The sequence below is a fragment of the Podospora pseudoanserina genome, assembly GCF_035222485.1.
Source record: "Podospora pseudoanserina strain CBS 124.78 chromosome 7 map unlocalized CBS124.78p_7, whole genome shotgun sequence".
NCBI classification, from domain to species: Eukaryota; Fungi; Ascomycota; class Sordariomycetes; order Sordariales; family Podosporaceae; genus Podospora; species Podospora pseudoanserina.
In genome coordinates, this window is record NW_026946671.1 from 1505035 (window position 1) to 1529536 (window position 24502).

Below are 24502 nucleotides of genomic sequence, written 5' to 3' on the forward strand. Positions count from 1 at the left end.
AAGAAAGTTGATGGGTCTGGATGCCATTGTCCCCAGGCACTTTCGACTAGAAAGTCTTATTGTCCCTGGGTCTCTTTCCTATTGTCCCGACTCTCTTTGAGGCATCACACTCGCCTTGACAACCTTTCACCGAGGACATACTGGTCTGTTCCTATCGGCAGAACCCAGGGTTTTGGATCATCTTCTGGCAAGAGAATGGAGGTGTCGTTGTGTTCATACATGAATATTCATCAAGTATCTAAGTGTACTTGTATAGTCCCCTTCCCCAGATAAACCCCCACTATGACCCCTGCCCTCTTTACACTTTAAGATTCCAGACCACCCACCACTGACTCCCGATGACTGGCTTTGACTCCTTCATCCCATGTTCCCTCTCTTGCATGATCTTTTGCATGCATGAGCCCTGAAAGGCTCTCATCGCCCGGGGTGACCTAGAACTCGGTTCAAGTCGGTCAGTCGGGATGGCGGCGAATCGGTCGCTGCCAGCGTGCCAACTTATTGCTGGAGAAGCCAACAGAGCCGCCGCTCCACAACTGGGCAGCCGGGGGCATACGGGGGTATGGCATCACAGTGAGGAGTTTGCAAGAATGGAGATGAAGGTAAGCCATCGATGGACCTTTCATACATATCCTTCCTTCTACCAGTGACCCGCCAATATCCACGGGAATGCGTCAGCTTTTTGGGCCGGTAAAAAGCAAAAAGTGTTGGGCTTGCTAATGAATGGAATCCGGGGTTGCTTTCTTGCATCTGGACAACTTGCATCCCGTCTTTTTGGCCCAATTAAACAAAGGACGGGCTTTGTGCGACAGAAAACGATGCTTTGCCCTATGGAGCTCTTCTTGACATAATTCCCGCTTCATTATTAGCCCGAGGGATAATTATTAGGTGCTCGTCGCATAGTAATCTCGCCCGTTTGGCTTCACTTCCTCTCCCATCAAGTCATGGTAACTGAAACAGACGTCATCAGAAAACGCTTAGACTAGCCATGAGTCGGCCCTCGAGTAACAGCCCGTCCTATGGCACCCATTTAATTCGTAATTCCTCCTTGGTCCTCTTGGTCCTCCGCTGCTCCGGCTGCTTAGGTCTCGTCTCGGAGAGGTGGTGGCAAACCGGTGAAGAAAACCCTCCATATAGGGGGGCTCAGGAGGCGACAGCCGACAACCAAGACTCTCCCCATTTGGGCAACTTGCAAACTCGGGTCCTCTTCGGTGCCTTCAGGACCACACTGATACCCAACCATTTCTGTAACTGTTGATTATCGCCCACCGAACGGCACACTTCGGGGCATTTACGCACAAATCAAAATCTCGCCACTGGCACATGCGTGTCTGTCTGGTCCAGAAAATGAGCTGAGATAAGGTGCAAAAAAAGTCTACGAATCGTACACCCGTCGCAAGGCACTTTTGTGGTAGGACTACGACGGTTGAATCTGACTCACCCAAGCCGGTGACGAAGTGGCTCATCTTGCAGATATTACCTCGGATATGTATAGCCTTGAGGGACTCTGTTGGTCACAGCTCAGAAAGATGTTGAATATCGAGTTGTCAAAAAGCACTACTCACCAATGGAGGGTGGGAAGTGAATAGATGGTGCAAAAGATGTTATCATGTTTGACCCCGACCCGATTTGAACGGATAACCTTTCGATCTGGAGTCGAACGCGCTACCGTTGCGCCACGAGGCCTGCTTTGCTTTGGTGTTGATGGAGCTGAAGAAGAAATTCTGGGGTTAGGATAGGAAAGGGAAGGGAAGGAAAGGGAAGGGGGGTAGAGATAAGAGCAAGGAGGGGAGGTGGTTGGTGAGGGGGTTGAGGGGGGGAGGTATGGGTGATAGGGGCCTTACAAGATGGGCGTTAAGGAATACGGTGTTAGGGTTGTAAAAGGGGAAAAGGGAGACAGCGCTGGATTGGGATGTTAAGACTCGAGGAGGAGCTCGTAAGGGGTAATCGGCAGAGTGGACGAGATGATGGGAATAGGCAGAGCGGGCGAGATGATGGCTGAATGCCGACATCAACTCCAACGAAGGCCTCGTGGCGCAACGGTAGCGCGTTCGACTCCAGATCGAAAGGTTATCCGTTCAAATCGGGTCGGGGTCATATCTGCACGAGATTCCACACTTCAGTGGAGTTACATCATTTTTTTGGTGTTTTTCCCCTCCTTTCGCAATTCTCAATAGGGGGCTACTAGGTACATAACGGGGCACCATATACGTTACATATAAAAACCCTTTAACCTTAGCTGAAGATCTTCGAAGGCAAGGATATGTAGAGAGGGTAGCTGCATGATGGCGACACTGTATGCGCTAGAACACAGAAAGAAAAATAAGGCAGTCAGGTGGTGCCCCAAGCTATTAGAGAACGATTCCCTCTTTTTTATGGTTGAATTGCATGTGATTGATTGTACATGACCAGTGCTTGACTTGGCTGTGTTCGAACCTACCATATCCTTTCGTTGTCTGGTACGGACGTTGAGGTGGTGCAAAGCCAGACGATGATAACGGTAAGCCCCCAGACAGCCACATAGCCTGACTGTTGTGGAGGATCAGCGGAGAAAAATCAATTCCGGAGGAAATATGTATATGGGAGAGATACAAGCCCTGCACTTATTTTCATCTCAACTGCAAAAAGAGTTCTCTTATCGAAGTACAAAAATCATGTACAAAACAAAAGCTCTTCATACACCACCTGTCGTTTGCTGCCTGCCTGTATGGAAAACCCGCAAGGTGCAAGGTAGCTAGTAGTCTCAATCCTCTTCAGCCTCAAAACCCTCCACTTTCCTCCCCTCCTCCTCCTCCTCCTCCTCACCTCCGGCACCAGCTGCCCCCTCATCCTCCAGACCCGTATCCTCTAGTACATCCCTTATCTCTACATCAACAGAAGGAACAGCAGCCTGAGGCAAGAGCTTCAGCTCCTCAACCTTGGTCTTGGTCATCTCATAGACATACTGTCCCAAGTGCTCGACCCCTTGCATAGCAGCCTCGCCCAGCACCGCCGTTGCGACCGCGGTGTTGTCTGCGCTGCCATATCCTCCCTCTTGCTGTTCAACAACCAGCGGCCGCTCCGAAGGCCACAACTCCCCAGTCACCAGCGTCAACTGGTCCGGCCGTTTGAGAAGCAGCTCGAAAGCGTCCCTCAGTTCATAGCACGCCTCGAAAACCTCACGGCGACCGAGAATGTACAATCCCAACCGCGCGCGAGAAAGAGCCACCGTCAGGCGGCGGATATCTCTCAGGTAACCAACTCGGGACGTGCGGGTCAACGAGAGGATGATATCTGTTGAATATAAATTAGTAAAAGGAGCAATAGCCAGTGACGAAAAGGGGTTACTCAAAACGCACAATCATTCTGCTCTCCCTGATACTTATCCACCGTCGTCACGATCCTCGGCAGACCAAAGATGGGATTCTTGGCGCACCGATGCGCCAACACATCCCTGATCAACGCTTTCTGACCGGCATACGTGGCCAGTATGCTAATCTTGGAGGCTGGGTAGCCTAGCAGACGCATGTACTGGTAGATGGCCACCGCATACTCGGCCTCGCCCAGATTCTGGATGAAATGCGGCGTGGGCTCTGTCTCGCCCTTGCCCTTGTAGTCAGGGACATTGATGAACTGATAATCATACTTGAAGCCGGCGTTGGCGGTGGTGAACTCCTTCTCTGTCCGGGTATGCGGAAGGTCACCGAGCTGGGGATACCGCCATTTGTACAAGCTCGAAATAGATGGGCGGGCGCGGCCTTGCTGGTCAAGATTGATCGTTGGGACGCCGAGACGCACCAAGCGGGAGAAGAGGGACTGCTCTAGGTTCGCGTAATGGCGAAAAGCGAGACCCTGGATGACAGGTGAGTTTTGATAGTGGTCACCACACAGGACAACTCGTTGAAGCGCCAGTTGGCCATCTTTTGGCTTCTGCAGAGCAAGCGGGATGAAGTTCCCAATCTCGGTGATTTGAGCGGCCTCTTCCATGATGACATTGTCGTACTGGAAACCAAGCGCCGCGATCTCGCCCCGCTTCATGGCAGCGTGAGTCGAAGTCATGGCAACGATCCGTGCCTCGTTGGTAAGAAGATAGTTGGCTTTGTCTTTGTCCCTGCGCAGAATCTCAAAAGGCAGAACGTCTGCGAGTTCAGAGAAAATCTTGGAAATGTGCCGATAGCACCCATTGGCAATTTCTAGGACAGTCTCACGAGCTGCCCCAGGCGGGAACAGCGGCTGAGGGGCATCTGCAAAATACCCATGGAATGGAAACACTGTGACGATATCTTCTGGGGTAGCATCCTCAACCTTGATAATCTCATTGAACTTGGCCCACGCAGGTTCAATGTAGACGGAGTTGAAATAACCAGCCGTTTCCGCAGAGCTTCCGTGTGCACCTGGTGCGCCAATGCTCGCGGCGAGACGGTTGACTTCATACAAGAAGCGTTGTCGGTTCTCCAGGAAAGATTCTACCCGTCCGTGCTTACTGAAACTGCCCTCGGTCTCAAGCTCTTCCTCGCCATGACCCAGACGAAGGAGATGACGTTCGTCAATATCCAAAGCCACGATCTTGGCAAACAGCTGGTTCAGAGCTTGATTGCTGTGAGCTATGAGAAGCGTCTTCTGTTCTGGAAAGTTGTGGTAGATGTTGTTGATGATCTGCGTGGCAACGTCTGTCTTGCCAGTACCAGGAGGGCCAACAATGACTGTCAGGCCTGGCTGTGTCCCCGAGATGATCGCCTCAATTTGAGTAGGCGTGAAGCGAACACTGTTGAGTTTTGGAGCATCAACAGGATAGGGACCATTATTTGGTGGTTTGTATGTCGAGACTTTGAGGGTCTCAATCTCCGCGATGAGGGCAGGCTCAGCATCCCGTCTTCGTTTCTTGGAAGGCTTTGATGGAGCCTCTTCCGCTGGCTTCTCAACTGTCTCGAGGACATATGGCGGGCCAAAGCTTCCAGAGACATCGTCGTCTGGTTCGACAATTTTGCCTGGCAAGCTTTCGACAAGATGCTGCCAGTCCAGGAAGGTGTCACGGAAGTTGACTTTTCTCAGCCGGTTTGCCAACTGTTTGTAGTTGGCACCGGCCGGATCACCATAGCCCAAGAATACCTCGTGCAACCAAGGAGCAAGAGGGACATCAGACAGTGTGAGATCCTGAATAGACTCAAGCACTGGCTTGAAGTTGTTTTCTCGGCCGCTTCTTCGGACAAGCAGGTTGATCCCCTCGTACACATCCTGCTTACCCTCAGTGTCGTCCTTGAAGGCCTTAGCGTCAAGGCGAAGCTGAAGTCTCCGGATGTCGCTGCGATTGTGACCATCAAAGTACGCCTGAGCGTCGCGGATTGCCCGCCCTCTGTCATCAAGCACCTGGATGACCTCAGCCGCGCGGACAGCCACCAACCCAAGCTTTTCTGCCTCCGTAACTGATGCCCCGCCGTTCGTGGCGAGCTTAGGTTTTGAAGCGTCCACCGCCAGAAGGAACAGCACATCATCAGGGCGCAGCGATTCCCACTCACGCCGGACATGTTGTGGAAGCTTTCTCAGGTCAATTGTAACCTCTGCTCGCACGGTTGATGGTTTATCATCGCCAACCAAAGGAGGCACAGCTTCCAGAATAGTAGGCTTGGTGATCTTCAAGGCCATCTTGGAGAAACCTGAGAACACCGTCTCGCCTGAGCGTTTCGCTTCCGGTTTTAGCCTGGAAAGAACACTTTCAATATCCTGACGGATCGCATAGAAGGCCTCGCACCGATACAAAATCATTGATCGCCACAAGAAATCGCCCACGGAAAGATATTGCAGATTCAGTTTTGGGAGCGCAAGGGGATGAGACCCATCGTAATGCTCAGTCCTCCCGAGGCCGACCTCAAAGAGGGACTCTTCGGTTGGTAAGAGGCTCAACTCACTTGCCACTTCCTGGAAAGTCTTTCTCCGCTCGAACTGCGACAGCAAGACTTCTAGGAGGAACCTTCTCCCTATGGGTACCTGGACAGAGTCTGGGTACGCAGTGCGCAAACCTAGGAGCTTGCAAAGCGACTCAATCTCGTCATCGGCCAATACCGTAAGCAGGCCCTCGAGCTCGCTCTTCTTGTCGATGGCGCCGTAGTTGGACAGGGCCAACACCGTCAGCTTATCCTTGAAATGTTTGAGCGCAGTTCGCTGAAGCTTTGCAAGATCACCACAATGTCTGTCATATGCCTCCGTTTTGCTGAGCTGAGCACCCGTCTGCTCATCGATTGTGAAATATGTGTAGTGTGAAAATAACCTGCACAGATCTCGTAGCAAGCCGTTGGCCTCATCGTTATAGACTGGTGAGAGAACCAGAGCTGGCAAGACGTGAAGATCCTGCAAGAGTGTGTTGACGTAGCGCCTGGTTGGAAGTTGACTTTGCAGATCGGTCAGGAACTCGACGAAACGCTCGCAATACAAAACTTGGTCTGGCTTGGCGTTGTCGGTATGAAGGAGGTTCAGGAAGTTGAGGACAGAGGTATACAACCAGGACCGCTCAAAACGTAAACGGGCTTTGGTAGCATCATCAGCCGCGTCATATCGCTTTGCAGATGCCCTCCAGGCCTTCCTCCATTGTGTGTTGGAATCAAGTATGGCATCCCGCTTGTCGTCTGTGGAAATATTATGCCATATGGAGATGGAAACTAGAGGCGCGCATTCTTTCCGTACAATGGTACAGTCGAGACTCGAAAAAGCATGAATGATGAAAAGAAGCACATGGGTCTTGATGGCCCATGAAAGAGAGCTGTCCACGGTCAGGGATAGCGCACGTCGAAAGAGGTCGGAGAAGTCAGCGGGGCGATCACTAAATATGTCTGATGCAAATTGATGTCAGTACTTCAAGGTTGTGTCAAGTTTTGGGATAGGGAGAACTTACCCCAAGTGTCTAGCCTTTCCCTCCGCTTCGCGTTCACTATCAAGATAATGAGAAGAACATGAAAGTTGGACGAGTCCTCGCCATACCCAGGCCACAAGTAGCTGTACCCATCATTGTCAGATCAACCGAGTTATGATTCAAGGCCAAGATCCCAACATACCTCTCCAATGCCTGCAAGCCCTCAAGGACCAAAAGTGATTTGAGGGGGAAGTTCTCCTTCTCCAGAGTGTCCCAGATCTCTCTCTTCAAGACATCATTGTTGACCTTGACCTCCGCTGGTTTCCTTGGCAGCCAGTGCTGCCGTGCAAGTGTCGCAAACTCGCTCTGGCCCTCCAGGTCCTCGACTGTTGGGCGACCCGACGCAGCGTTCGATCCGGAATTGGCGCTGCTCTTGACTCTTTTGGCGGGAGGCATTGTGGCTGCTGAGGGAGTCGTGGGCAGCAGGGCGAGGTGCAGGATCAAGAAGTTGTTGATGCGTCGCGCGGCCGCATGAATCTGGAAATTTATTTATCATAGCGACTGGGACGCGGCAAACCAGCTCCAAGCTCCCGTCCTCCAAGACAGGCATCCAGTCAGCCTTGTCCACTGTGCGTCAATCACTGTAGCCCACTGTCACATGTTGGCGTCCAGCAGTGCCCCGCTGTTTTTGCCGCTAACCGCTGGGGATCAGACCCACCTCCAAATTCCCATCCTGGACATGCCTGCTGCATCAACATCCATCAGCCTTGCCTGTTCGCGATAATCTTCCATCCTGCACCTTCAATTGAACCCCAGCCTCTTTGCCATTCGAGACAACAGCACAAGTCCCAGCTTCTTAATTGTAAGGAACATACATGGATGCTTGATCTTCAGATAACGCCACCGCCTCAATTCAACTACCCCTCACGATGCCGGCGACAATCGTCGACAGCCATGGCATACCGGCTGTCGCCAAAGCTGGCGAAGGAATTCGCCAGCTTTTAGAACATGCCGAAACCGTCAAGCGAACTTCGTCAATAGAACCACCTCTTATCGAATCCCACTTTGATGATCTTCGCGGTCGAATGAACAGCGTATACGATGAGGAGCCTATGGACGATTCGAGCGAGGCGAAGACGGCGCGTTTCGCCATCATCGAGACCGCTGTGCGCGATACATTCAAATATTTGGTGGTGAGTCGGACGATACACACTTGAGTTCTCGAATGTATGCTCACACTATGTAGTCAAGAGCATCGATCGATTCACCCGAGTTCGTCAAAGTTTGGAACCTCTTTGACATCCTCTCTATCCTCTCTGACAGTGAGCTTTGCGACCCTGCCCTTCTGCTGTGGCTTGTGGAGGAATTACTCGATAGCCAGACAGTGGCCGGTTGCCGTAAGGTCTTTGACTTCCTCGAGTCGCGCCGCGAAAGGATCACAGCGAAGCACTTTAAGCAAAAACAGCTCGTCATTCTTCGAACCTGCAATGAGCTCTTACGGCGTCTGTCCAGGGCTCTGGACCCAGCATTCTCTGGTCGAGTCTTGATCTTCATGTTCCAAAGTTTTCCCTTGGGGGATAAAAGCTCGGTCAACTTGCGGGGAGAGTTCCATATCGAGAACGTCACCACTTTCGACCAGATCCCGGCAAAGACCGACGGGGATGGGGACAAGATGGATGTGGACACGGATGTCGGCACAACCGGTGACGGTTCACGGAGAGGCAGGTCCAACGATGTCGACACGAAAAAGAAGGCGCTGGACCCAGATGCTCTGTATCCAATTTTCTGGGGGTTGCAGGAGTTTTTCAACCAGCCAAAGCTCCTTTTCGAGGCCAGTCATTTTGCCTCGTTCAAATCCGGGCTCGAGGCCACCATGGCTACCTTTTTGAGCATGAAATTTGAACAGCCACCCCGCGTCAAGGAAAGGCCAGACAGGTCAGTCGAGGAGCCGAAACACACCCTCAAGCGAAAGCGAGAAGAGAGCAACGATGCTCTCTCTAGCGGCTTCAACCCCAAATACCTTACCAGCAGGGATTTGTTCAAGCTTGAGATCAGTGATCTGACATTCCGGCGGAATATTTTGATCCAGGCACTCATCATCATGGAGTTTCTGCTTGCTCTTTCACCAAAAGCTAAAGAGAAGCTGGCCACCGTAAAGGTGCCAAACAAGTCTGTCACTTACTCGGAAAAGACACTGAGTGAAGAAGACATCAAATGGGTTGTGGAGACGAAGGAGTCCATCAAATCATACCTCAAACTCGGCCCAGAAGGACCACACTTTTGTCGACTTGTCGAAACGGTACTTTCAAGAGATAAGAACTGGGTGCGGTGGAAAGTCGAGAATTGTCCTCCGATCGAGCTGCCGCAACTGTCGCCAGACGTGTTTGTCGAAGCCAGAACCAACGCCGGAAAACTCGCGACTACCAAGCGGCTACGACCTACCCCTATGGGCTCTCTCAATCTAGACTTCCTCGAGGATGATGACGAGGAAAGAGCTCTGAAGAAGCTCAAGGATTGCCACCGCTACAAAGTTCCTAGTCTCGACAGCTACAAAAAAGGAATAGCCGATGATGACTTCGAAATCGGAATGCCAACAAACAACGAGTCCAAGACGGCAGCTATTGAAGGCAAGGCCAGTAAGGCTTGGCGAGCGCTGAGAATTGCGAGCAAGAGCAAGCTGGTTCTCTTTGACAAGATCGAAGATGACGACAAGATTGATGTCATCTTTGAAGAGCTACCTGCTGAGAAAGACGAGGATGATCAAGAAATCACGAATGGCGAAACCGCCTTCCCCGAGGATAGGAGGCCAATTGTGGTTGTGGACGCTGGTAAACATTCTCGGGCTGCTACAGGTCTTGCAAAGCAGCTCTATGCGCATCATCCGAAAACGTTTACCAAGGTGGCCGTCCATGTAACACGCAAACCGGCAGAGGGCGAAGTAAACGGGAAGGACTTTCATTTTGTTGATACTCAGGCTTTCAACATGATGCGGGACGGAGATCAGTTTCTCGAGTTCAGCGAGGAGGGTGATGACACTCACGGCACAAGTAGGAAGGTGGTGGATGCCATCGTCGACAACGATAGAGTTGCCGTGATGGAGATGACTTTTGAGGTAAGCTTCCAGCATGTCCTGAACACATGTTGCTGGCATGTGTACTGACTTTCATTACAGGCTGCGCAGCAGGTTAAGGACAATGGCTATGATGCCAGATTCATCTTCATCCAAGCTCCCGCTCCCGAGGTGCGGGAGGGCCAACTCAAAGAGAACGGCCTGTCTGAAGAACAAGTGCAGCAAGAAATCAAGGCGGCTACAGAGGCGGCAGAACACGCCAAGTCGTCGCCAGGGTTTTACGAAGCGGTGGTAGATGCAGAGTATCAGGCCTTGGAGACGGCGATTTTTGGCGTGGAGATTGGGACAGATAGTATGGAGGCTGGGGCCCCGGCCGTGACAGACGAAGGCGATGGGAAGAAGGAGGAGGGTGGTGGCGATGTTGCCATGGATGATGCGATGCCCTTGTCGTAATTTTATCGCATCTAGCCGGTGTGGCTGCCTTGTCTTGTTACTAGCTGTCAAATGAATGATACCCCATAGCAACTATTACTTGTTTACTTCTGGACTCTCGGGTACCGGTGCCGCGGGTTCAACCATCATCGCCCTTACCATCTGGACGGTGCATAGATACAGGCCTCGAGGGATGATAAACAGACCTATCGACCATCTTGAGACCCGGCCGGCAATTCTGAGTCCATTGATGCTTGTTCAACCACTCTCGCTATTTTGAAGGCCGATTGACTGTCTTTTGGGTCTCGTCGACGATATGCAGGGTTGTGGTGCTCCTGCTGGTTGCTGTTTGGGGTCGGTGATGCTGGTATGGTTGGAAGGCTCCACCATCGGGGACCGCGATCGCTAGGTGGTTATCATTTGATCCAGACTTCAACGCCAACAATCTTCTCTTACCTTTGCTGATCAATTCTAATCGTCACTCGCTCACTAACCCTGGGCGGCGTCTCTTTCTTTTCTCAAACGTTACACCCCCAGCCTTCCATTCATTCTTCAACCCAGTCTCCATCGCTATCGAGAGCACACAGCCGCACGATGGAACATCTTGTGCAAGTCCTATAGCCAAGTTGCATACTCCACGACAGGACAACCATCAATTCTGGATTCCAAAATCCAACAAAATTCCAAAGCAATCAGGACCTTCTCAGAATTTGATCTGTCAATCGTCTTCGACATAAGCGGCTCAATTGGACAAGTTATCTTGTCACCCACGTGACACCACCGACCGCTCGTGGAACTTGTGTGAACGGCTTTCAGGTACGTGAGCAGTGATGATGATCATGTCAACGTTCAATCGCTAATCATCCGGGTAGGTAAATGGCCGATCACGACCCCGTCTGGAAGCCCAAGGAGCTTCTCGCATGCCCTTCATGTTCAAACCTCCTACGCGAGCCGACAATCTTCCCATGCGGAACCTCATTATGCAAGACTTGCCTACCGGAACCGCTTGAGCGGCCAAGAAACATCACCTTTCCCGTGCTGGAGAACCGTCAAAAGGTCTACCGCTGCCTGTGCGGGAAAGACCACGCGGTGATGGACTGCGGGACTGACATCCTCGCCTCGAGCATCATGAGCACCGTTCACGGGGAACTCGAGCGCCAACCCGCCGCCGCCCCAGAAGAGGAAGAGTCCTTCCTCGCCCGGCTGAGCAAAGTCCTCAGACCGGAGTTCGACTGCCCGATATGCTTTGAGCTGTTTGATGAGCCTGCCACGACGCCGTGCGGGCATACGTATTGTCGTCCGTGTCTGAAGTCGATAACTACTCTTGGGGAGGATCTTTACTGTCCTGTTTGTCGTCAGGGTCTCACTTTGGATGGGACGCCGTTTTTGTCGGAATACCCGGAGAATCGCATTATTATGAAATTGATACCCGTCCTCTGGCCGGACGAGCTTGAGGCCCGGAAGGATATACCCCCTGCACCACCGCCTCGTCAGGACGAAATACCCATTTTTGCGCTAGCGACGGCGATGCCGACGATGAAGATGCCGTTCCGGATTTTTGAGCCGCGGTATAGGCTTATGATGAAGAGGGTGCTGAGGGGGAATAAAGAGTTTGGCATGACGATGGTTGATCCCCTGACGAGGAAGGAGAGCGATGTGGGGACTGTTTTGAGGGTGGAGGCTCACCGGTTGCTTGACAATGGGGATTATCTGGTCAAGGTGGTGGGGGTGAGGCGGTTCAGGGTTTTGGAGAGGAGGGTGAGGGACGAGTATTGGATGGCAAATGTTGAGCCGTTTGGGGATGTGAGCTTTGAGGAGGAGGAGGCGATGGAGGCGATGGAGACTGGAAGACAGCAAGGGGAGGAGGATAAAGCTGATGGCGTTTCTTTTGAGGTGGAGGGACGTACCGCCATCGGCACTGAGGACACCGCTCCCACCCCCACGACAACCACCACGGACATGACTGTGGAATCACTTCATACCGCCTCCACCAGGGACCTCATGGCCTTTGCGTTTGGCAGGGCGATGAAACACCGAATTGACGACCCTCTCATGCCTAGCGACCCATCAAAATTCACGTGGTGGTTTGCTCACAAGCTTCGGGATCCACCAAAGAGACAGGACTTTTTGGTCGAAAGGAGCGTGAGAAGACGGTTGAAGATGTGTTGTGAGAAGTTCATCGAGCTTGAAAAGACGGCGATGACTTCTTGGTGAGTTTATTTTTTTTTTTCCTTCCTCAGTATTTCTATCATCTTTTCAGGCCCTCTTGACTACCTATCCACCCCCAGAAGCCTATTGAATCTCTCTTGGCGCCCTTATATGTCTTTGACGTATTTCTTCACGTTTGTTGCTCCCCCCAACGAGGCAGGCAGGCTGCTACACAGACGAAACCCTTGGGAATGGATACGAAGCTTACGTTTTTTTTTGTCCGTCTAGGGTATATTGGCTACACCGCGCTCTAAGGAGCTTTCCACTGCCCATTTCAACTGCCTTGCTGATCATATTGTTGTGTCTGTATGTGTTCCTTCCAGTTTGGATTAGCCCGAGATCATAGATCTCTGTTAGGGAATGCACTGCTAACTAGGTTTTGTGTTTGTAGTTGGGTGTCGTAAGGAGAAGGGATACTATTGGATGCACGCTTTGGACTGTTTTGTAATATATTAGATGCGTTGTACATAATTTTTTTTTTGGTTTTTTTTGGCTGTATGGTCACTAAAAGCAAGGTGGTAAGGAATGGCTGTGGATAGATATAATCTAGGCTAGATATTTGGTTGAGCCTGTTCGGCGTGCTATCACCCTTCTTTTTCGGCTTGTTTGAATACCAACAGTTCAGCTCACATTTTCACCAGACTAAAACGACATTTCACAAACAGAATCGAGATTAAAATAGTGTTAAATATTCCTCCAAAATTCTCTCTTACATATCAAACCATGTCTCAGATAGACTCTTCTCTCCATAACCAACCAGCCATTCCCATCACCTAACACCCCCCCATCTCCCCCTCGCAGCCCCCTCCCCACTGAGCGCCAACCTCCTCCCAATATTCCCAAAGCAAACACAGCTACAAAACAACACACTCAACATCCACACCCCCGTCTCAACCACCTCCCTCTCCCCTACCAACTTGATCCCCCCCGACCCAGCCACATATCCAGCATTTGCACTCCCATTCCTCCTCATGCGCCCCGACCCCAACCCCCCCCCATCCCCATGCTGATAAAATGACGGCGCGGGCATCAACCCCGGAAACACATCCTTCAACCCCAACCCAATCATGCCCACCGTCCCCACCAACCCAACAAACGCGCTCAGCAAAAACCCCGGCTTCGACCGGTCGATAAGATACCAAATAAACGGGTTTATCAACGCCAGCGTCAGAGACACCTGCATCGTCGACGTCCAAGACAGCTTCCTAATGGCAAAGACGATCCCCACAAACAGGCCGATCGATCGGATAACGAGCACATAGTCCGCGTCTTGCTGTCGCCCTTCCCGTTCGCTCTGCTGCCGTTGTTGTTGTGGAAATGACGGGAGGGGTTTGCCGGTCAGAGGCCCGTTCTTCTTCGCGGCGGGGATGAAAAACTGGTCAAACCAGGGGAGGAGGCATCCCAACAAAACGCCCGAGGCGCCCCAGAAGAGGAGGTATCGCCAGTCGAGGGGTTCGTCCGAGGTAGTGGGGGGTTGTTGGGGATCAAAGTTTTGCGCTCTGGGGAGGCGGGTGACGAGGACGCCGTAGCCTAGGCCGAGGGCGAAGAGTAAAGAGGCGCGGAGGGCCATGGAGAAGATGATATATGCTTGGGAAGGGGGTTCGAGGTCGGCGGTGGGGGCTAAAGAGGGGAAGTACGAGGTTCGAATCGAGTTTCGGATGTGCTCTCTGTCAATGTGGCTGCTGCTGTCTCTTCGCTTCTTGATCAGCGTGAGGGTTCGCTCGTCGATGTCCCCTGGGTCTGGGGACTGTAGAGTGCCAGGGGTTTGTCCACCTGTGTTGTTGTCCCATGAGGGGGTATCGACGGCGTCTCCTTTTATGCCTGGTGTCAGAGACGGGGAGTAGATCCCTAGGAGTGTAGAACCGGTGAGGTTCATGAACGAGGTGGCGCGGCTGATGGTGCTAGGGTTTCTCGACGCTTGGCTGGGGTTGTTGTGAATGTCGAGGAAGGCAAGGTCGGAGGCCGTGATGCCTGGTGTTCGAGTTGCACTTGGGGGTGTCGAATCTTCTTCGGGAGGTGTGGGAGATGTGAAGGCCAGCCGGAAAGGTCTCCGGGGAATGGGACGGAGGATCTCCGGGCCCTGACGCTCGGGTGATTCTTCCATAGTGTTTGGTGTGTCCTCTCTTCAAGCAGCTAGTGCGAGGTTGTTCTCGCAGTGGAAGCTTCCAAGCTCGTCCCAATCCAGTTGGTTGAGATTCGCGTCCAGCTCGTGTAACCACAGCCCAATAGCCCAAGATTTCTTTTTCAATATGTTGCCAACCACTCTGCTTCTATTTCGTCCGGCGTTTGGATGACCCGTGGTCGTCAGGGTTGGGAGCTCGACAAAGCAAGGGAGGAATAAATAGTCTTCAATAAATGGGGGAAATGATCCAGATCCAGGCGTCCTGCCAACGTTGCAGGAAGCACCAAGACGCAGTAACAATTGATCATACGCCAATGGGCAAAAGTGACAGCAGAAGTGTCTGTTTCATTTGGGTTGACAAGAGTTGGGACGATACCAGGCGTCCCGTAGATGTACGGAGCTAGAAAAGATGGGAGGAAGCAAGATGTGGTCAGGCCGAAGAGGTGCCAGATCAGGCAAGTGTTTAAGGGCAGACGCGCGTGGAAACGCCAAACCGGAGCGAGTGCAGGGATTTCCATTCCAAGCCCGCTTGCATGCATCCCTCCCACAAAATGACCAGGGTGCCGACGGCACTGGACACACTGCGTCTCTTTTTAACTTTGTCGCTGATGCAACAGCAGAATTTGTTTGGTTTCTGCATCAAGTCAGTGGGTGCGTTGCACCGCTGTGCGTTCGTATAACCAATAGTGTATAGAAATATGAAATATCAGCCTGAACACACCCTCTTCTCTTTGTGTAAGTGACGATCCCCCCGACCTGGAAGGGTCCATCAGCTCCGGAGAGCGACATGGAGAATTGATTGAAAAGCGGGGTGTCCTGGTCCCTGTTTTAGTGGGACAATTGAGCTTCTTCTCACTGACTGTCCTTCACAGCATGTGATCAAGCACCAAACTCGTCCAAGCTTCAGGGTTGGTCTCCTGACTCTGACCCCAGGGCTCAACAGCGTCAACCGTCACGAAGTTCTCGTGGGCAGCGACTTAGCCCACGTTGTACCCCTCTCTTGACGTCGTCCAAGGAGCTATCCAGCCTCCTCAGTGCTCCTTCAGTGGGACAAATGGCCATGACCAATCCGGGAAGCTGTATCGTTGCCTGGCTCGGGTTGGTTGTCATTCTGCAAGCTGTCGATCTAGGAATTTTGTTGCTGCAACGCTGCACTGACAGCATCAGGCGATCAAGCCGAGCAGTCTGGCTCTGGTCATTGGACGGCTTGCATTCTGCCGCATGAGTCGAAGTGACCCGAGACGAGATTAGACTGAGAGCCTCTTTGGTCTTGCCTCCTCAGAGTTGTAGTGATACGATGCCCCTCTCGCCAGATTTTGGACACGTCGTCGCGAGACGATTCACGTGAGAGAAGATCACTCCAGTTAGAAGTCCAACAAAGTGCCAAAAACCAGTGTGCCCTACACTACACCATGTGCTGGCCGGCACCTTGATGGTTCCAGCGCCACTATCTACTACCAAGAAACACTTGATATCAGCGTCAAACTGTGGAGCTAGAATGAGTTGAGGTCTCATGAAGTAAAGAATTGAACAACATACTTACCTAAGAATGAGCCTCAGCTTGCCCAGCTTCCATTGCTGTCTGTCAAACCTGAATTCCAAGCTTTTGATCACTGACAAGCTTGGCCAGAGCTAGTCGGCCAAGATGTGAGCGATAAGATAAGAAAAAAGTCCCCACTAAAAAAAGTTCGAGCAACGTCCATCTAATGCGACAACAAATCCATGTTGGAAAAAAGATCTTAGAAAGTGACACCAAAACAACAGTCTCCCTCATATCACCACCACCCACAGAACCAATGGCCCCCAAGAGAAAAAGAGAAGCTGCCGCCAATGGCGATGTCGCCGAAAAATCCAATGCGACCAAGAAAGTCAAAGCCCCCCCGGCCAAAGCCGCTGCTCCCCCCAAGTCGACCGCTTTCAAGCTGAACGGCGATGCCCCCGTCCACATCCAACTCATCGCCGGTTCCTACGACCGCATTCTCCACGGTATCACCGTCACTATCAAAACAACCGAAGTCACCTCTGAACCCCCAGCAGAGGCCGAATCCACCGACAAGAAGAAGAAGAAGTCCAAAAAGTCGAAAACCACCACCCCCATCACAACAACCGAGCAATCCGCCTCCTTCGCCGACACCTTCCTCTTCAACGCCCACAACTCCGCCATCCGCTGCCTCGCCATCTCCCCCCCCTCCGCCTCAACCCCTAAACAAACCCAAAAGGTCCTCCTCGCAACCGGCTCAACAGACGAGCGCATCAACATCTACAACCTCTCCGCCCACCCCCCCTCCTCCCGCTCCATCTCCGACCCAGACACCCAGCTCCTCTCCTCTCTCGCCCCCCGCCCCATCCTCGAAAACAACAAGAACCGCGAGCTCGGCACTCTGCTGCATCATACAGGCAACATAACCCGTCTCTGCTTCCCCAACCGCTCCAAGCTCCTCTCCGCAGCAGAGGACTCCACCATCGGCGTGACCCGCACCCGCGACTGGGCCCTCCTCCACAACTTTAAATGCCCCATCCCCAAGGTTTTTGGTCGCCCATCAGGTGACACCGCCGGTGTGGGCGGGACCCCCCAGGGCGTCAACGACTTTGCGGTTCACCCCTCCAACAAGATCATGATTTCGGTCTCCAAGGGAGAGAAATGCATGCGTCTTTGGAACTTGGAGACGGGAAAGAAGTCGAGGGTGTTGAATTTTGAACGGACGATGCTTAATGAAGCGGGGGAGGGGAAGCACTCGACTGGTGAAGCGAGACGAATCATCTGGGGCAGCAGCAGCAGCAAGGGAGGGGAGGATGAGTTTGCGCTCGCGTTTGATAGGGATGTGGTTGTGTTTGGGATGGACTGCAGGCCGAGGTGCAGGGTGATGGGGGGGAGCAACAGGACAAAGGTTCATGTGATCAAGTACGTCCGGCTTGGGGATGAGGAGGAGGATGGTGCTTTGTTGGCGGTTTCGACCGAGGATGGGAGGGTGCTGTTTTTTGATACGGCGGAAGAAAACTGTCAGCCTGCGACTGAGGGGAAGACGCTTGCCACGGCGAGGCTTGTCGGTCAGCTGGGCGGGAAGGAGGCCGGTGTGACGGGCAGAGTGAAGGATTTTGTGGTTTTGCCTGTGGAAGACGAAAAGGGGGTTAGGTCGTGGTTTGTGGCTACGGCGGGGAGTGATGGGCTGGTTCGTGTTTGGAGGTTGGGCAGCGGTGAGCTCAAGGTTGAGGAGAAGAAGGAGGAGTCGACAAGACAAGTAGGGAAGCTGCTGGGCGCGTATGGGACGCAAAACAGGATTACGTGCTTGGGGGGCTTCGTCATGATACCCAGGTCCGACGGGGCCGAGGAGAGCGAGTACGAGTTTGACGACGAGGAGGATGACGATGACGAGGAGGATAGCTATGATGAGTAGAGTGTCAGTCAGGGGTTTACACGGCGTTTTAGATGGGGAGTGGGTAGCCAGGCTCGTATAATATTCAAAAAGACAAATTGCCCATTTCATTGGGAGACAAGACAGGAACAACCAGAAAATACATGCAGACGTGCCCTTCGCCATGCTTTCTATGTTCTTCTTTGGATCATTGGTTTGTGTCTGATCACTTGTAATATAATATGTACATGAATCAGGTCAAAAACACCCCCTAAACTCCCCAGTCCAGTCCTCCGCTGACCTCTATCCTTTATAGAGAGTTTAACTCAACTCGTTCTACCCGTGTTTGAAAAACAATGCAGAGGATATAACGCATGCATTACAGGGCAAGGTCCGTCCCGTCTACCGAATGATGCCCGTGCCCGCCTTCTACCCTCAAAATATGTACCATGTTTTGATCATGAGAAACCAGCTCCAGTCCACTACAACATAAAACACATTGCGACCATGGCAGTGCTTTGTAGTTACAAGACAAGTCTAGCAGTCCAGCAACAAACTACATGATTATTTACCAGGCGCAGGCGTGGCACTACCACTCGCTTGCCTTTGGTGTTGAGCAGCTTGTTGCTGCTGTTGCTGCTGTTGCTGAGCCTGCTGGGCAGCAAGTTGAGCAACTTGCTGGGCTTGTGCTTGTTGCACTGCCGCTGCTTGGTGAGCCTGCGGATTATGTGGCTGCTGTTGCTGGGCCTGCTGCTGGGCTTGTTGAGCCTGCTGTTGGGCTTGGATCTGGGCAGCTTGGGCCTGCTGTTGAGCCCGCAGCAATGATGCGTATTGATGCGGGCTCGTGGTTGCTGTCATGGCGTTCAGGCCTGGTTGGTGTCCCAGCTGCCCAGCCGCAGCGCTCATAGCGGCCTGCTGGTGAGCTTGGGCAAGCTGGTGATTCTGGGCGTTCTGGACGATGATCCTGCCCACTTGCTCCATGGCCAGGTTCCTGGCCTCCTGTTGCGTGAGGCCTGGACTCTTGTTCCGATAATGCACCTCCAACTCAGCGATGCGCTGCTGTACTGCAGGGTTAAGAGCCCCACCCGCCACTCTGGGGTTTAGCATGGGCATCGTCAGCCCAGCGCCTGGTGAAGTAGCCAAGCCACCTCCGTTAAAGGCCGCCATCATGGCCTGGGCGTTGGCATTGGCCATAAATGCTCCTTGGTTTAGACCGTTTACCACACTGCGCATGGGTGAGGGTGAATTCTGGGTTCCATTGACCTGGGGGTGCTGTTGAGGTTGCTGGCCAACCTGCTGAGGCTGGGGCTGCTGCTGAGGCTGCTGGGCCACTCCTTGTTGAGGCTGATGTTGCTGCTGCCCAACCTGCTGTTGCTGGTGGCCGTGAACCTGTTGGTGGGCTTGTTGAGCTGCCGCCTGTTGAGCCTGTTGAGCCGCCTGTCGCTGTTGCTGAGCAAGTCGAATGGCCGCCTGCTGCTGCTGTTGGATGGTTTGAGCCTGCAGGACGAGGTTGAGATCTGGCTGTGGTGTCGCCATTGGCATTCTCTGCTGTGCTTGGAGAGCGGCTTGAAGCTGAGCTTGAGGGATGCCGGCCATGGGAGGAACAAGTGCACCAAGACCATTCAAACGAGCCTGAACGGCAGGTGGCACTGCTCCGAGAGGTGCTTGCATCGGGACCCGTGCTTGCACTCTGTTCTGGGCCACTTGAGCTGGCACGTTCAGCCGGGCAGCGGCGGCGGCGGCCATCAGGGAATTGGCACCAGGCATTTGCCCAGCCTGTGCCGCGGCAAGAGCAGCAGGCGTGCCCGGTACCGCGTGAGGCTGTGGTTTCTGCCATGTGATGTTAGTTCTGGAAAGACTTGGTGAAAGAGTAGGGATTGTGAAGCTTACCAGATTCTTTCCGAGGGCAACTGCTTGCCGCGCTGTGTATTGAGCCATCCTCTCAGCAAGTTTCTGGTCACGCTCATGCCTCATTATGCTATAATCACGCGGCGTCTTGGCCGGCGGAATCGGCTGCCTGGATACTTCATTCACCTTACGGCTGGCAACTTGACTGGCTTGTTGTTGGGCCTTCTGGATGGCCGTCTCCCGCCTCTTCGCCAGTTTCCTCATTGCATCAATCATGGCCAAATGCTTCTGGTTGCGGCGCCGTTCTACCCGCATCGTCGTGGTCGGCCTGCGCCTAGGAACTGGAGTGACTGCGCCATTTGGCCCAACTTGCTGCTGGGCCGTCTGGTTCTGCTGCAGGATAGCCCGCTGGGCATTGTCTATACGTAGCTGATATTGCTTAAAGTACGGCGTCTTGGCCAATTCAGTAGGCAGGCCTTCCAGATTGGTCCACCGCTCAAAGCATTCCCAAGGAGTCCGCCGCTCAGCGCCTGAAGAAAAGAGGGATTTTGTCGACATCACGCTGGAAATCAGAGACCAGTTATAGTTGTACTCGAGTGCTAGTGACTTGAGCTGGTTGTCTTCCGCAAAGGTCCATTGCGATGCCATCCTGCATTCAAAGAAGCTCTGAGAAGGCATGGGGTACTCGGTCGGGGGTCGGAATTGGTGACCCGCGTGCAAACGATCTCGAACAGCTTTCATTTCAGGGTTGAATAGCGCAACGGCCGAGTTTTCTGGCTGCGAATGCGCATTGTTATCTGGCTGCGTGCCGAATATAACTTCATCGCCATCTTCCTTGTCGCTGTCTGAAAGATAGTCGAAGCGACGTCGCTTTCGCGGTGGGCCTTTGTCGGCCAGTACCATCTCGCCCTCGACAAACTTGCTCAGGGGCACAGCTGGTCTCTTCCATTTTGCATCCGGATCATATTCGGGCCCAACAAGGTCGAACTTGGGTACTTGGAGGGGTGATCCATACATGGGAAGGTTCTCGAGCAGGAGTTCAGCCGTCTTACTAGGCTGCAGTCCAAAAACAACCTCGTCATCCTGGAGCGCAAATATCATGGCGGGCGCCACCGTCTCGACCATGGCCTCCAAGTGCTCATCCTCATGTTCCGCCGGTGAATCCGAGTGATCCAATTCGGGAAGTGGCTCTTCTCCTCCTTCACCAGAATCAGTCATTTGAACATCCTGGCCCGGTGCTGTTGGTTTTGGTGGTACAACAGCATTGACCTGAAGCGCGCGGCGTTCCTCGGGGCTTGAGTAAACCCATTCTGCGCACGCATATGCAAGATTCCGAGCAACTGCCCTTTTCCACTTGCGCTCTTCTCGGAAGTCTGTCCTCATCCACTTCATTTCCTGGAGCAAAACATCCTGGTGAGACGGGGGCCTGGTCGGCTCTGGACACCTCATAGGTTGTCTCAGGGACCACTTGTCATGCTGCTGTAAATGGTAAACCCTTCTCAGAATCTTGCACGCCTGGTGATCGAGTATCGACAGGTACTGGTCAGACGTGGAGACTGTCTTGTGGGCCTGGTTAAGAAGTTTCTCAATAGGCTTCATCCAGGTAGATGTGCGGGTGAACCCTTCAATGAAAAGCGGAGTGAAATAGTCATCCGAAGGTATATATCCAGGCCTCTGGCGATTGATCGCCAAAACACTGTCATCAACCGTCTTGTGTGTTTTCTTTGCCGGCTTGCCGAAAATAACTGTCGGGACACTTCTTCGCCGTCGATCGCGTTCCCTATTCGCGAGCAACTTCAGTTGCGGGGCTGAGAGGTTCTTTTCCGAATCATTATCTGCCTCCTCGGGGACCCGGGGTTCGGTGGCCTGGGGCGCTGGAGGCTCAATGGTAATGGTTGGAACTTCCCTGGCTGGGGTTGCCCGTTGTTGTGTGACAGCGACATTTTCGTCCTTCGAAACCCCTACAGGTGTTGGCGTGGAGCTTGAAACCGGGGTAGGTGTAGCCTTGGTGACTGCTTCGTGAGCTGAGGGCCGCTGTGGGACTTCTGTCGGTTGTGTTGGAACAGAAACATCCAAGTCCATCGGCGCAACTGAGCTAGCTTCCCGCCTTTCGCTCACAGGTCCCGGAGTGGGTGATAGTCCATTCGCAAGAGGTGGTGTGCTCTGCATCACAGTTTGGCCAACAACTTGAGCCGCATTTTGAACAGGTTTCGCTAATGCTTCGGCGGAAGACTTGCCGGCGGAACGGGCCTCTGCAGGGCTCAGGGCTTTATCTTCTGGCTCCTGAGGTGACGCTGAGCTACCCTCATGTGCAAGCTGTGCTGCAGCAGACTCCTGAAGAAGCTGGGCCTCAACACCACTCATTACTGCCGAATTCAACTCGTCCAACGAAGTTGCATCTGCCGTAGGATTGCTTGCGTTCCGTTCGCCTTCCCTATCTCCTGCTGTAACATCCTCTGGAGCCTTGACGCCATTCGTATCGTCTGCTCTTTCCACATACGGTGGTCCTTCATTCTCGGGACTCGTGTTTGCCGAATCTGCCACAGCAGGAGTTTGTGCCGACAAGGCGGTGGAGCCAGGAGAGGATAGAGCATCTTGGTACCGTGACGAGTCTGCCGTTGCTGGGGCTGAACCTGAGTCTTTCGGGCTCGCAACACTGTCGACATCCATCGATCCGGGGGCATGTTCGAGAGGGACAGCATTCGTGATGATGCGAGGTTTCGCTGACGCTGGCGCTGATGGATGAGCAGGCTGCGCCAGAGAGGGTGTGGTGATGGTACCATTCGTGGCGATATGGTTGCTTGTCGCGGTGGTTAGCGGTAAGGAGGACGATGCCTTCTCATGTAGGTCAGTATGTAAGCCATTCTGTCCAAGCGATCCTGCTTTCGAATTATCGGGCGCGGCCAGGGGTAACGGAGTCGAGGTTGTCGTCGTTGTCGAAGATTGTGGTAGGACCTGTTGGTCCTGCACCGTCAACGAAGACTTCGGGGTGCTGAGTTGAGCATCATTCGCTACGTGGGCGGCAGGCTTATTGGCCCGGGCATCCTTGATGGAAGAATGGGGCACATTCTCAATAGTTGCAGGTTGGGAGTGAGCTGGAAGAGTTCGTGCATCGAATAGGACTTTTCGGCGCGGGAACTTGGCGAGCTTTCCCAGTCGTCGGCCTCTATAAGTTCACCAGGTTAGAACAAGAGCCAGAGTGACGCGACAGCACGGTGTCACGTCGCTGAGGACATAAAAACAGCCTAGAGTTGCAGATATGAGAAGGTACGTACTGAGTGAAGTCAGTGTCAATCAAGAAAGATGTTTCGGCTGGTGCTGTCGGGGCCGCGTCGAGGTTGCTGAGGTCCAGGTTCGGAATGCCATCTTCGTCGGTCGCAACAGCATATAGTTCGCGCAGCTTGCGCTTCCGCGACTGCACAATTGAGCTACACCAGGTTAATACCGACTTTTGCATATCAAAATGATCGGAAAATTGAGCTCTATCGAATGCACCGCTACTTACCTCAAACTCTCCCGTTTTGATCGCAGCAGCTTCGCGCGGTCGGCGGGACCGACCTCAGTCATGTCATCAGCGACCGCGACATCCGTTTTTAATCAAACGGATGTGATTATGGGCTTGAGAGAATTGAGCAGACCCAAAATGAGCGATAAGAAATGATGGAAATCGCGGGCGTTGCGACTTTCAACACTGCGTCGATTGATTGAAATGGTCGCGAGGCAGAGGGTAAAATCTCTGTCGTGCCGGTTTGGGGGGCTATCAGATAATCCAGAGTCAAGAATGGGAATCGGGCAGCGGCTGGCGGGAATGATGCAGTAAGAGAATCGAAAAATGTTAAGCCGAGATGCATCAGCGCCTGAAGAAAGCGTGAACTCGCCGTTTGGAGAGGTGCTGACGACAGCTGCTGGGGCTGCATTATAGAGGGGAAAAGGCCTGGAAAATCCACTAGATTGGGGCATCAACGCGGCAACAGCTTCTGAGTGAGTGAATAACACAGTGTGGATCCATCTTGCCACGGTAGCAAGGATGTCTTGGCGAGAAAGGCACGTCTGCCACTCTGCAGGTGATGCCAAGGAAGGGGGGCCGCGGCGGCTGAAAGAAACGCTGGAAGGGGATGAGAGAGTGACGAGTATGAAGAACTGCTTCTTCCTGGAATAAGAATCCAGATGCTGCAAATAAAGAGGACTTGCTGAATATCCCGTCATGCTGTACCAGAGCCTCGAGCCTCGAGGGAGCCATGATCATGTCTGGCCGCCTTGCCACCAGCCTGCCTTGGAGGCTCATGAACGTCCCTGCTCAGGGCTATCGACGGCTGATCTCGGCAGGTTGGGATGGTGTCGATGTCGAAGCATGAGGTGTTCGAGGGCTGTAGTAACGAAAACAGAAGAAAATCGGTGTCATGGGAAAAAGCAGCCGATCCGGTTGTGAAACCCAAAGTGTGGAGTGAGGGAAGTGTCAGCATCCTGAAGCTTGTTGGATGACATTCATGGATGTCTTTGCGGATAATAAGCTTTCTAAGCCATTCTGCCTGACCGATCAGGCATAAAGTACTACACGATGCCGCCCTCGGCACAGTCCCAATAGCAAACCTTACACATTGGCATTTGTAGGACCCACTTAAATGTTGGCGCATTTGTGCTCTGGTACC

The 24502-nt window shown here is 53.0% G+C and overlaps 7 protein-coding genes and 2 non-coding genes across 9 annotated transcripts; 5 read left to right on the top strand and 4 right to left on the bottom strand.

The window, feature by feature from the left end:
* Window positions 1–1611: 1611 nt before the first annotated feature.
* QC764_0106550 lies at window positions 1612–1683 on the top strand. Its single transcript has one exon. It is a non-coding gene; the product is annotated as a tRNA-Trp (tRNA).
* A 339-nt stretch (window positions 1684–2022) lies between these two features.
* QC764_0106560 lies at window positions 2023–2094 on the top strand. Its single transcript has one exon. It is a non-coding gene; the product is annotated as a tRNA-Trp (tRNA).
* Window positions 2095–2593: 499 nt separating this feature from the next.
* Window positions 2594–7351, bottom strand: QC764_711180 (uncharacterized protein). The gene is made up of 4 exons (XM_062950740.1): window positions 7023–7351; window positions 6863–6963; window positions 3336–6800; window positions 2594–3270 (listed from the first exon to the last, which is right to left on the bottom strand). Exons 1-4 carry the CDS (start codon window positions 7274–7276, stop codon window positions 2741–2743), a joined length of 4350 nt encoding a protein of 1449 aa, XP_062796777.1. The 5' UTR covers window positions 7277–7351; the 3' UTR covers window positions 2594–2740.
* Window positions 7352–7519: 168 nt separating this feature from the next.
* On the top strand, window positions 7520–10343 carry QC764_711190 (uncharacterized protein; the record flags this gene model as incomplete). The annotated part of the gene is made up of 3 exons (XM_062950741.1): window positions 7520–8013; window positions 8067–9932; window positions 9993–10343. The coding sequence occupies exons 1-3, from the start codon at window positions 7750–7752 to the stop codon at window positions 10341–10343; spliced, it is 2481 nt and encodes an 826-aa protein (XP_062796778.1). The 5' UTR covers window positions 7520–7749.
* Window positions 10344–11198: 855 nt separating this feature from the next.
* On the top strand, window positions 11199–13182 carry QC764_711200 (uncharacterized protein; the record flags this gene model as incomplete). The annotated part of the gene is given in 4 exon segments (XM_062950742.1): window positions 11199–12532; window positions 12759–12836; window positions 12922–13012; window positions 13023–13182. The coding sequence occupies 3 exon segments, from the start codon at window positions 11199–11201 to the stop codon at window positions 12932–12934; spliced, it is 1425 nt and encodes a 474-aa protein (XP_062796779.1). The 3' UTR covers window positions 12935–13012; window positions 13023–13182.
* Window positions 13183–13299: 117 nt separating this feature from the next.
* On the bottom strand, window positions 13300–14634 carry QC764_711210 (uncharacterized protein; the record flags this gene model as incomplete). The annotated part of the gene is made up of 1 exon (XM_062950743.1): window positions 13300–14634. The coding sequence occupies one exon, from the start codon at window positions 14632–14634 to the stop codon at window positions 13300–13302; it is 1335 nt and encodes a 444-aa protein (XP_062796780.1).
* A 481-nt stretch (window positions 14635–15115) lies between these two features.
* Window positions 15116–15441, bottom strand: QC764_0106610 (uncharacterized protein; the record flags this gene model as incomplete). Its single annotated transcript, XM_062941117.1, has 2 exons — window positions 15116–15233; window positions 15374–15441. The coding sequence occupies 2 exons, from the start codon at window positions 15439–15441 to the stop codon at window positions 15116–15118; spliced, it is 186 nt and encodes a 61-aa protein (XP_062796781.1).
* A 917-nt stretch (window positions 15442–16358) lies between these two features.
* MAK11 lies at window positions 16359–18047 on the top strand (the record flags this gene model as incomplete). The annotated part of the gene is made up of 1 exon (XM_062950744.1): window positions 16359–18047. The coding sequence occupies one exon, from the start codon at window positions 16359–16361 to the stop codon at window positions 18045–18047; it is 1689 nt and encodes a 562-aa protein (XP_062796782.1).
* Window positions 18048–18569: 522 nt separating this feature from the next.
* eaf1 (RNA polymerase II transcription elongation factor SpEAF) lies at window positions 18570–24319 on the bottom strand (the record flags this gene model as incomplete). Its single annotated transcript, XM_062950745.1, has 4 exons — window positions 23359–24319; window positions 23129–23281; window positions 19896–23019; window positions 18570–19835 (listed from the first exon to the last, which is right to left on the bottom strand). The coding sequence occupies exons 1-4, from the start codon at window positions 23418–23420 to the stop codon at window positions 18570–18572; spliced, it is 4605 nt and encodes a 1534-aa protein (XP_062796783.1). The 5' UTR covers window positions 23421–24319.
* Between the last annotated feature and the right edge of the window lie 183 nt (window positions 24320–24502).